Source organism: Limanda limanda, chromosome 10 (genome assembly GCF_963576545.1).
Source record: "Limanda limanda chromosome 10, fLimLim1.1, whole genome shotgun sequence".
NCBI lineage: Eukaryota > Metazoa > Chordata > Actinopteri > Pleuronectiformes > Pleuronectidae > Limanda > Limanda limanda.
In genome coordinates, this window is record NC_083645.1 from 24,956,012 (window position 1) to 24,968,584 (window position 12,573).

The window sequence follows — 12,573 nt, forward strand, 5'->3', positions numbered from 1 at the left end:
TCACACTACAGATGCCACGGAGGTGACGGAGGTCACCTTATTGTCATCGGCCCAGGGCTGCAGGTTCTGCAGGGCGTAGAGGGAGGAGTTGTGCAGGCACAGGGGGTCCGGCTGCAGGGGCTGGCTCAACGTCTTCTGGAAGGCTTCCTGCTGAAGCTGCAGCATCAGCCGGTTGGCCTGCTGCCGCTCTGCCTCTCGCTCCTCTGCAGTCTGTCTCCTGGGCGGACAGGGGGGGGGGACACAAAGAGAGAGGAACATTTAGGACCTGTGTGGTGTTCATTTTCATGAGGGGAATCAATTATTGCTATATACAGCAGAACTGTTTTCAGAGTTTGTCTCGTGTCATCTTAAAGGGGACATATTATGAAAATTCCACTTTTGTAGTAATTCTACACGTTCATTTGGGTATCTGGCATGTCTACCGTCCCAAAAACTCTGGAAAAAAACAACTCCCGCGATTTGTTGTGATTCCTTTAAGTCAGAAACGATACGCTTGAGTGCGTCCAATGGGATTACGACCGATAAGTACGTCATTGTCAAACCATGCCCATGTAGGGAGTCTCGCTACGCTGCAAAACAGGTCAATCTGAGGAGGGCTGTTTTAAATTATCCTTGTGGTGTTTTGACCAAAATATGTAACAGACATTTCAGACCCCAAGGAACCATATCAACTTGTGGTAAATGGGCATAATATATCTCCTTTAAAAGAACCGATTGTGCTTTCTTTCTTTTCCAAGCAGATGAGTTGAGTTCAGGACCCAGAGTCAACCAGCTAGTCTCTAGTTTGACATGTTGTCCAGCGCCATCTTGGTTTTATAAAACCGTAAGTAACCGTGTTCGGAGGAGTGGGAGTTGGACATTGGACGGGATTAGCTGTCAATCACAAAGCTGTGTTGACGCCTTTAAACTATCGACACCATAAACTCATGATGTTATTGGACGTTATAAATCAAATGAGAGGTTGAATAATTTTCTTTTAAAACCAGTGGAGTCACCCGCTGGTCATCTGAGAGAATACAGGGTTCAGGGGTTTCCACATCAGCTTCTGAGGGTCCGAGGCTTTGACATTTTAGAAGAAGAAGTAGTGGCGTATAGAGGAAACAGTAGAGAAGAAACATGACCAGGGTTTTCTCTTGCAAATTCGTGAATAGTTTCACTGCATCAGACTCTAAACACAGTGAGCACATTCAGCCAGTAACAGGGAGTCCTAATTATAAATCATTTACTTTTTAACGAGCCACAAGGAGACTGTCCTCAAAAACGAGCTTCTGGGAGAAGCTTGTTATGACCCATAGTTACATTTTATAGTATGACCTCTAGTGTCCATTGTAATCATGGCCCCAGAAGTGAAGCCGAATCATCTTGATAGCCCCCTGGTGGCTGGCTGCAGTATAGGTCATAAATCACGGACCAAACAAAAAAGTTACATTTCACGTTGAAGTATATAATTTTTAATCTGGTTTGAGTCGTTTTAGGCAAAGTGTTCATTCATCCCTGTAAGTTTGGTTTAAATTTGTTATTTGACTGAACAGGGTGAGACGTCATGATTTACAGCTGAGACTGACTCGTGATTGGTCAAGTGTTGGCAGAACCTGTATCCGGGATATTTGGGCTTTGTTTGTGTAAAATGGACAAAGAGGAGACGTGTCGTCCGTCTTAATTCACAGACAATTGCTTTAAACATGTTATTTTAACCAAATCTATTATGTAACCTAACAAAACTGTGACCATTTCTTAAGCTTAACCACATGTTAATGATTGTAACCATGACAATAAAGGAGGCACTCCTGCATTATATTGGAGCAAAGGGAGAAATGTCCTGTATGGACGTTATGGTCGGAGAGTTTTTAGATGACACATTAAAAAGAGGACAAGTTGTTAATCTCTGCATTTCATATGAGACTTTATTTTACTAAATCAATCTTTATTAAGTAAAAATGCTGACATTAAATATCTTACCATAAATTTTAAAAGCTATGATAAAGTCCAACTGTCAATATAAATAACTTACAGCACAATAATGTGTATAGCTTCAACGTGCAGCTGTTTAAAGTAAAATATAACAAGAAATAAAAAGGATGCTGTGTTTTTAATGGTTATTAATGGAAGCACAGAAACCAATAAAGAAATCAAACAAACAGACGCAGATCAAAAAGCTCAATCTCCCACAGAATCCACAATGAAAGCTGTTCCTGTGTAACTGCTGTGTGTGTTTACTGCGTGTTTTATTGAACACCTGCGCCGCCTCCCTTCGGCCCCGGGGCTACGTGACAGCTGATCAGCTGGAGTGACAGGTGCTGGCGAGGGAACGTGACCAACGCAGGGGGAGGAGGAACGGGACACTTCCTGCCTCAAGGTGAAAAGTTACATCTGTTTGTTTTTTCCTCTTTTCTTCTCGGCGCTCGCAGCACATGTTAACAGTAACATACACCCCGAGTGTGGTGTCAGCGAAAAGAGAAGCACAGATGGGTGATTCTCCCAAGATGCAACGGTGTAAATAAAGAACTGAGATAATAATCGTACGAGAGAAAAGGAAAAACACGTCAAACTGCGCTTCCATTGTGATTACAAGCAGATGAAATGCTGCTTTTCTACATAAATAGTTTTTCTAATCTACTTTCTTCTGCATCAACATCATAAAACGACCATATATATTATGAATTAGCCCCTTTTGTGAAATTACGTCAACGTCGCTATAATAAAAACAAATCGCAATAAGCAAACAGCTGCTGTCAAAGTCAACAACAACGTACAAATTGGCAGGAAAAGAATGGCAGGCGAGCACACCTTCTCAAACAACTCTTTCATACACGCCGACCCTCGCATCCATTAGCCACACATTATTGTTAACAGCATTATGATAATCTCATTGGCTGCCTGTTGATTCGATCATCCTCTTGTTACGAGCGTAGTCGTCACGCAAAGACATCCCTCATGCTCGTCCTATCAGGTGCAACCCGCAGGGAGAGGCATAAATCTCTGCTAAACTGGACGCGGATCTGAAAAGCGTGTTAAAGCGATTCCCTGGTTACTCATGCGACATGTCATTCAGTCCCGGATCCAGAGAATTCACTGCTAATACGTCTCGTAAGAGGAAAAACGCATTTTTTTTAAACACTGCTGGGTGTGATCGATGTTAGTTTACGTTATATACCAAATATCAATGTCACTGTGTATTTAAGACAATAAATTAACCTCTTTTAAGTGATTTCTGTCCGCATGAGATTCAAAACTAATTATAAAAAGCTTTAGGATCATTTAAACATTAAAACCCTTTATGTAATTTACTTGGTAATGTGCCTTTGAATCATGCGTCCTGGCCCTTTAACTAAGGGCAGGGCATCATAATCAGATTTCCTCCTCATTTACGTCCAAATGGCCATAAACAAGAGATAGAATGGAGTTAAGCTGTGTGTGTGTGTGTGTGTGTGTCTGTGTGTGTGTGTGTGTGTGTGAGAGTGTGTGTGTGTGTGTCCATGGACTTGGCAGTCAATTCCTCCTGTGAGTGTTCCAGTATTGCTTTGGACAGCAGTTTTATAAAAGGCCTTTCAGGAGGCTCACGAGTTGATTGTGCTTGGTCAAGCGAACTGGCCTCGACCGACAGCTACGCTCAGCAGAATAGGTGTCGTGTTGTGCGACGCCCCGGATGCTTCAGCTGTCGACCATCTTACCCCATCGAGCGTTTCGGGACCCGCGAGCAAAACAGTGACACTTTCACTGCTGAGGGTGTGGGAACATGTGGGAGACACACACACAAAAATGAGCCTCTGAATTGATTCTTACCGCCATTTTGTCCGTCTGTTCTGAAACCAGGTCTTGACTTGTGCGTCCGTCATCTTCAGGGCCTTGGCCAAGGTGGCGCGCTCGGCCGACGCCAGGTACTTCTGGCGGTGGAAGCGTTTCTCCAGCTCGCAGATCTGCACCCGGCTGAAGGAGGTGCGAGGCTTTTTCCTCTTGGGCGGCGTGCGGTTCTGGTACGGGTGGCCGATGCGCCGGGTCACGGAGAAAGGCGAGAGGGCGGCTGAAAAACAGGGCGGGAAAACTTTAGGATTTATTAGACAAATAGATAGTTTAGTTTAGTTATTCATTAAAACACTGTGTGTGTGGTGGATTAGAGCTTTAAAACATTATTCATATACGTTAGTATCATCTATAAGGTTACTGGAAGTAATTGAGGTGTTTGGACCTAAAAGGTTGAAGATTAATATCCGTTCGTGTTCCCGGTTATTTCCATTTCCAGCCTGCATATGATCTGTGCTCCTGGAGAATAGACTTATTTCCCCTGAGCCTTTCTATGTAAACGCTCCTTTCCTTCTCCAGCCTTGTTTGGATAAAATTATTGTCCAGTTCGTCTTAATTTTTCTGGAAAAAGCCGGCAGTGGTTTGTTTGTAAGAGAAGAAGGTCAACGTGATTACAACTACAAATCTCCTGCCAGGGTTTGAGAACCAAAGCAAAAGACAGGAGGGATGTTTAGAATCTGAGATCGGTTCAACTCAGAGTTAGATGATGAATCGACCTCTTATACTTTAAAAGATCATTAATAAAGTCGCAGTAAACGAGAGGGATGCACTCAAAGATCATGTGTGACACAAATGGGTGAGGTGAGGGAGGTAGTTGATGGGGGGGAAGGGGAGCAGGGGGTCGACTCACCTGGGCACGCCCCCTTTGGGAAGGGATAGTCTGCTAGGAGGCCGCTGCCGTCTCGCAGGTGAGCGAGCTCGGGGTAATAGCATTTAGCTAACGTCTCCACAGTGCTCCAGACCGGGACCCTGCCGATGTCTCCCTTGGGGAGATGACAGAGGGACCCGGCCCCCGGCCCCCCTGTGGCCTCTCCAATCCGGCTCTCCTCTGCCTGCTCCCCTAAAGGAAAGGGACACACAGTAAGGTCCCACATCTGGAGCACAACAACAGCAGCCGGGCCGGCACCGGCGCTAAGCAGCTAATCACATGAAGGAGGCCGGAATGATGAACAGACTCCGCTTTAATGTTATTTACCGCTGGTCTCTTAAGTTAGCATTTGGAGAAGCTAGGCTACAAAATGAGATATGGTCCATTTGGAAAGAGTAAGTGACGACTGCAGGGTTACGAGGATGAATAATCAGAAACAGGCAGTGAGGGTCAACTGATGACAATGCTGTGAAGGTCAAGACATGATTTAAAACCGATGATGTTAAACCTCTGGAGACAACGTCAATAACAATATCACAGACTTTCATCCTCACAACGTGAACAGTAAAGAGGATTTAGTTGAATTAAATTCAAACACACAACGTCAGACATTTGCTATAAAAGCTGGTTTGTGTATTATTATAACAGCTTCTTTGTCATTGTGACTTTTCAAAATAAGATATTGTCCTAAAAATGTGACAGCTACTATGGTTACAACAATGAATCTAGCACAAACAAGTTGGTCAAGCAGAAACAAGCAATGATGACGATTTAAAAGCCGCTGCAATGATGTTTACGCTCTGAAAACCAATTTAAAAAGAGTCGTTTTCGTGATTTAGGAGGAATTAAATTCAAACATTTAACATTAATGCACAAAATATCTTCCACACAACATAAAACATTTATTATTAGAGTTTGCAGCAATAACCCTGATAGTTACTGGTCTAATATAACAATTGCTGCTTTGTCATTGTGCCTTTTCAGAAGGTTTTACTTGCACACAGACACAGAATGAATCCACATCTATGGTTTTCTCCTCTCTGAGCCTCGCCTGCCCGGTGGTTCACTTTCACATATCACTGTATCTGGGTATTAATAACAACTTATCTCCTGCATCATAAAATATCTATGAATCCTGTCTATTTTGTCAGCCATGGGTAAACAGAAGATCGATAGACGTAACCCGATCGTTTTTGGCCATAGATCCACTCCCCGGCCACATTCTCAACTTGAAGCCGAATGGAAAAAACCTTTTCCCTGTGTCTGTGTGTGTCTGTGTGTGTCTGTGTGTGTCTGTGTGTGTGTCTGTGTTGTTCCTCCCCAGAAAGCTGTCGAGCCTGCTGTCTTACAGGGTGTTGATTTGTTTTTGTTTTGTCAGAAAAGCTCACCAGGAGCCAAAATGAATATGAAAAACATCTGCATATAGGTGTCCCCCGAGGGCCACGTGCTGCTGCCGCTGCTGCTGCTCTCAGAGATTCAGAGACCTGAAAATTCATTTGCCACCACGACGATGACAATTTGGATGTGAAATGGAACACGAGGCCATTATGCGCTCGGCTGTGGTTTCCAGGGAGAAGCCGACTTCCCCTGATGGTGCTGAACACGAGCGGCAAATTGAGGCGAACACAAGCAAATGATTTGTGTCGTAAAGACAAATAGCTGCAATGTGCTGTTTACAGTAGAGGTCACATTACGGTATCTGATTGGAAAGGAGAAACGCGGATTTAATTTTTATTGTCTTTTGTCTTCTGCTGCTCATTAATATTATTAACCTACTAATATTGTTATTATATTATTATCAGATTTAACATGATCTGTTGCTCTACAGCTTATTAATAGTAAAAACAAATACATATGAACATGCAGCTATGGCAGATCCAATTTATTGGCTGGCCCATATGTTTGTGGTTATGCATCAATATGAAAACTTATATTTTACTGTGTAAAGAACATGTCAATAATGTGTTTATTTTCTATATTATTTTCAAAAAATATTCTGTTAATTATAAAAAACTGTAAAATACCAAACCTTCTCAGTAGGTTTGATCTTAGGAATCCCTGCCAATATTTGTATGTACAGTATATAATGGCCAAATTAATCAGAATCTGTATTTTTCACTCCCTAATATCAGTATCGGCACCTGCACCTAAAAATCCATATCGGTCAGACTTGAATCTATATTTACACATAAGTTTATAAAGTGACAGCAGCTGTATAACTGCAGCAGCTCTGCAGCCCTCGATCGTGACCTTTCTGCTCTGCACGTTTTTAAATCTCCTGCTCAGATTCTTGTGGCGACCTCTCTATGGTGTTCCTGTCTTATATATATATATATATATAAATATATACATTTAAACACAGTCATAGTTATTTTTGGATGACTTCTCATTGCCCCAAACACTGTGTGCAGCCTCACAGGTTCCGTGCCGGGAGCCAGCAGGCCTGCTGTCGCTCCCAGCGGCAGCTCGAGTGGAATAAATACTGCATTACGCGGCTATTTCAGGCCATCTGCAGGCAGACTAATGGACCAGGCCCATACCAGCCCGTTCAGAGGCAACATGCAGCAGGAACCTGCAGCTGCAGCTTCACTTTCTGTGCAAAACTCTGATCGATATCCAGAGGAGGGTACGGATACTGCAGCAGTCACGTTTAATGTTGTGACTCGAGGTGTAAGCCTGAGACTGTCCATTCATGAATCATGCATCAGGTTTACTTCTTTGCCATTATTACTCTAAACTGCTGTTTGTGTTTATATATATAAACCACAATGATTTAAAAACTGAGCTTGGTTTTAGAGCAGCATCCAAATTAAAACCCTGCTCCGGCATCAGACCATATTCTACATGTATTGTAATTGTATTTTCAGCTGCTTTGTCATTAGACCTTTTCAAAAAGAGATATTCACCATTTGTCACTGCATCAGTCATCTAACTGTATGAATCATAGTGAAATATAGTATTCTTATAATATATAATATATTTATATAAGGGAGTCTTCTGTCTTTGCCTTCCACTATTAAAAAAATACCCAGCAACACGTTATTATATAGGTATAATAAAATACTACAATACTAAAGGTACAAAGGAGAATTAAAGCCATACGACAAAAACAACTAAAAGGTCAGACCTCTTTAAATTTCATAATAAAAGTCCACATTAAATTATTACAGGCAGCTTATGAAGCACGTGTGTCGTTGTAAAGATGATAAATTACATATTGTTCCTGCAGAGACTAAATCCAGCTAAATAAAGAAACTGCTTCTTCCATCAGCCCCGAGTATTTTCTATAAAAGCTTCATAATGAAATAACACTTAAATATGTTTCTTGACTATTAATAGTTTTCCTGAGCAGCCTGGAAAACAGTTAAACAGCTAATGGAGCATATGTGTGAAGGAGTAATTCAACAATTAAATGTGTTTGAAAAATAAATGAGAAATAAAGAAGAAAATAATAAATAAAAAAACTGCCCAAAATGCTGCAAATAAAAAAAACATCACCTGAGTTTTTCTTCACCTCCACGAATTGAAGAAGAGAAAAGTGCTGTAATACTAAATCTGGTGCCTGGATAATACAATTTAACATAAGCATATCAAAAAAAATAAAATGCCACCGTGGAGAATATGTTTCCCATAATAAAACCACTTATACTTAATAACACTTCTCGGTGACAGCGCCTCCCTTCCCCTCTGCGGATATTACCTCGGTAGCAATCTAATAAATATATCCGTGAAGGATTCTAAAGGGGATATTGAAATATAACATGAACATATATTGCTATTTATTACACTATACGGGACACACGGGCGGGCACGCGCAGTGTGGTGTCACAGCAGGGGGAGCACGGGCACGAGCGGAAATAAAACCGCGTTGTTCTGCTTCCGACGTCATAAAAAACTCAAACTGAGATTTAATGCGCAGAACTACAGCTTTAATTAGGTTTTAATCGCTGCTCGGCGACATGATGCCAAGATTATTACATTAAAGTTGGACATTATCATCATCATTATTAGACCATAATGATATAAATTATATTATTATTATTATCCGTATTATTATTAGTCGCATTATTATAATTAATAATGGTACTTTGAATAAAGTCTAGCTGACTGAAACAGCCTCCTATCACTAAAGTTGCTAATGGCCTCTCGGATATGACCTAGTTTATCATTAATAAATATAAATACGTGCTTCTCCTCACTACGACTTCACATTAACTTCACATTATATGAACGTTTCTTTTTTATTTATTGACTGATTAGAATTGTAAATCATAATAGAACCAACTTCATCTTTTTCGTTTCATTTTATTCAAAATCCTTACCGAGCACAGAACTTTAAAACAGGACTATAGGCGAAATTTTGGTAATAATAATAACACTGTGGTGGATTTGAAATGATTATAAAAGTCATAATAAATGCCAAAGTAAAAGATTAAGGCACATCCATTTATCTTAAAAACACGGAGAGCAAACGTGGCAAAAAATAAAAATCATGCAAATCAATTAAGTTGAATGAAAAACATCTTTTAATTGATATTTTTTGCTTTATTTGCTTAAGTTAAATATTCGAAGGTTAATCAGTTGCAATAAACATTTTGAGTGTCGACTGATACTACTACTATTACTATACTACTACTACTACTACTACTACTATTACTACAGCTACTACTAATAATAATAATAATAATAATAGCAATAATAATGATAATAATAATAATAATAATAATTTGCAGTGACGTTTGGGATAATAATAAATAAAATAAAATTTAAATTAATGCATTAAAGTCCATGCGTAAAAGCAGAGGGTAGTTACTGAACATGAGCTCTGTGGAAAACGTGTCCTATTTTTAGTTATGAATCAAAGTGATGCCATTAACGTCCAAATCTAAATCCACCGGTAAAACCTCCTGTGATGTAAAACATGAATTCATTCCATAAGCACCAGAGAGGGATAAGAAAATGTAAAATAACCTAAATATATAAGAACACGTCCATGTTCGCTGAGATCCTTCAGAAACGTGTTGAGCTGTTTTTATTCTGCTCTGGTTTCACGTTTGAAAGCGACGAGAAAAACAAGAAGCAGAGACAAACGATTCAAACGTTCTTCTGCCCATCAGGAGAGACGAGGGTCGATCTGATTTACGGCCTTTTATAGAAAACAGAGCAGGCTAATTCTGGACCCAGTGTGTGTGTGTGTGTGTGTGTGTGTGTGTGTGTGTGTGTGTGTGTGTGTGTGTGTGTGTGTGTGTGTGTGTGTGTGTGTGTCTGTGTGTGTGTGTGTGTCTGTGTGTGTCTGTGTGTGTCTGTGTGTGTGAGAGAGCTGCAGATCTTTGGCTGATCAATACAGTGGAAAGATATAAGCTGCGAAATAATTACAGCGACACAAAGCTGAGAGAAATTAAACGAGAGGCCCTCGGTGACTATGAGTAAAATTGATAAGCCTATTTACACTGTATCTTTTTGCAGTTGACATATCGTCCCCCAGTATTTAATAATTAATCGGTGAGAAGGAACGGAATAGTGAATATTTAATGTGTACAGAGGGTGGGGGAGGAGTGTGTGTGTTTGTGTGAGGTGTGTGTAGCGTGGAGTGTGTGTGAGGTAGAGTTTGTACGTGTATGTGACGTGTGTGTCTGTGGAGTGTGTGCACATGAAGTGTGTATGTGCATCTTCAAAACGATGAGGTCATGAGAATATAAAAATGTGGAGCACCCCCCTCCCCTTCTCCTCCAAAATATGAATAAATAAAACCAAACATTGTGTTCTAACTTAAAATAAAGACAAGAATAATAGAATAGAATATAATAATATGTCTGATAACATTTTACTGTTATGTTATGAGTTATTTCCACCACATGTCTTTATTTGAATTGATGCATTCTGAGAGAAATGTGATGAGGTTGTGTTGCCAGGGACAACAGATGGAAATGTGCATTTGGGGCTTTTGGGCAACAGAAACAAATTATGAATAATCTACATTAGAATAAATGTGTTCTGTCCCCATATAAATACAAATTCATTTGCGAAAGATGCTTTTTATATAAATTTGTTGTGTTTGTTTGGTTTTACACCAAAGATACAAAAGCACATGGATAATAATAATTCACAAAAATGCTATGATTGAGTTTATAAAACATTATGCATGCAACTAATTAAAGTGGGATTATGAGACTCTTAAAATATGCAACTATGAATATTTCTGTTGGTATATTTATATCTAATTTGTCATGTTTTTGTTATTACTTAACATGAAATGAGAATATAAAAATCTGAAGATGATTTATAGGAATTTAATTAAGTATATTTACAGTCTATGAAGCTTCTGCTTTTTATTATTGTTTTGATACAGTTATGTTATTAATTAATACATTCTGCTAGTTGTTTTTTGCCATCTTTTCAAATTTACAGAGAAATAATAATTTATTATACATAATATAGAAAAAATCTGAAATAAAATTAATTTAACAAGCTGTGTAATTATCCACTATAATAACAATAATAATAACAATTGAACGTGTCTTTTGCTGTTACAGTTATGACTCATCTTCCTCTTTCTCGATTGCTTCACAGAAGAAAAAAATAATCATTCATCCTCATGAAAAAAAAAGAGAAAGAAAACCAGGGGAACGTCGTTATCCGTCATCTGCTGTAAATGGAGAGTGATGGTCCAATACTGATTCATCAGCGTGTCCATGTCAATTTCTGCACTCGTTCATCAGGCTGCCCTTCCAGCATAACACAAGTGACTCTGGTGTGTGTGTGTGTGTGTGTGCGTGTGTGTGTGTGTGTGTGTGTGTGTGTGTGTGTGTGTTTGTGTGTTTGTGCATGAAGCATTCGTTCTAGATTACAAACCCCTACATGTGAAATCTCCACTCCGCTCCACTTTGTCCTGTTCAGGCCCCAAGCTCAACTCAACCGTCCAGGAGACACACTTTTCAAAACGCAAATATCAGGAGGATCAGAATCTCACAAAGTGCACCTGCTCTGCCACGAAGAACATTTCATTCTAATCACTCATCGTCCTTCTAATCTGTGCGTAATCTGTGCGTAAAGCGCCTGGAGAAGGTTACTCCTCTGGCATCTGTATTAAGGACACACACTGATCTGTTGCAGGAGGAAACTTTCACTGTACCTGTGAGTCTCTCCTTGGCGAACCTCCTGCTGCTCTCCATCCACGGGAAGGTGAAGTTCCCCGGGTTGCCCATCCCCATGCCGGGCACCGAGGCGATGCCGGGTCCGATGCCCGGCGGGTGGCCCGAGGGAGGCGGGTGCGGCGCGGCGGCCCCGGAGGGCGGCGGCGGCGGCATGGGTCTGTGCGCCGGCACCCGGATCACCCCACCCGGACCCCCACCACCACCACCACCACCACCACCACCAACACCCGAGTTCACGTTCACGTTCATGTTCATGTTCATGCTGACGTTCATGTTCATGTTGACGTTGTAGGAGCCGGCCAGCCCGGCCGCCGCCGCCATGGAGCAGGCCGGGTTGTACACGCTGTTGTACCCGTTGCTGTACACGTTGGGGGCCAGCGCGTAATCCGGGTCGCCGGTGGTCCGGTTGGGCAGCATGCATCCGCTGGACTGGTCCGAGCTGTTCAGGATCTGGTCGATCCCGAAGCTGATGGGTTCGTGCTGCTGCTGGTGCGTCTGGTTCACCTCCTCGATCCCGGTGTGCTCCATGGTGCTGTCGGGGATTTTACGCGCCTGTCAGATGTGTGTTTGTAATCTGGCAATTCACGCCTTTGGAGAAATCACTGTTTGTGTGTTTGCTGCAGAACTGTGCGGTTGTGTCTGTCTTGGAGCATCGAACACAGGCCTCTTCTAGTCCCAGGAAACCAATAACGAAATCCAAAATCTGCCCATTCCTTCTGTCCTGCAGCGGCATCGGCTGTTCCCTAAATC

At 41.3% G+C, this 12,573-nt stretch overlaps 1 protein-coding gene across 1 annotated transcript; it reads right to left on the bottom strand.

The window, feature by feature from the left end:
• tlx2 (T cell leukemia homeobox 2) lies at positions 1 to 12,351 on the bottom strand. The gene is made up of 4 exons (XM_061080105.1): positions 11,802 to 12,351; positions 4,652 to 4,861; positions 3,784 to 4,021; positions 1 to 217 (listed from the first exon to the last, which is right to left on the bottom strand). The coding sequence occupies exons 1-4, from the start codon at positions 12,349 to 12,351 to the stop codon at positions 1 to 3; spliced, it is 1,215 nt and encodes a 404-aa protein (XP_060936088.1).
• Positions 12,352 to 12,573: the final 222 nt, after the last annotated feature.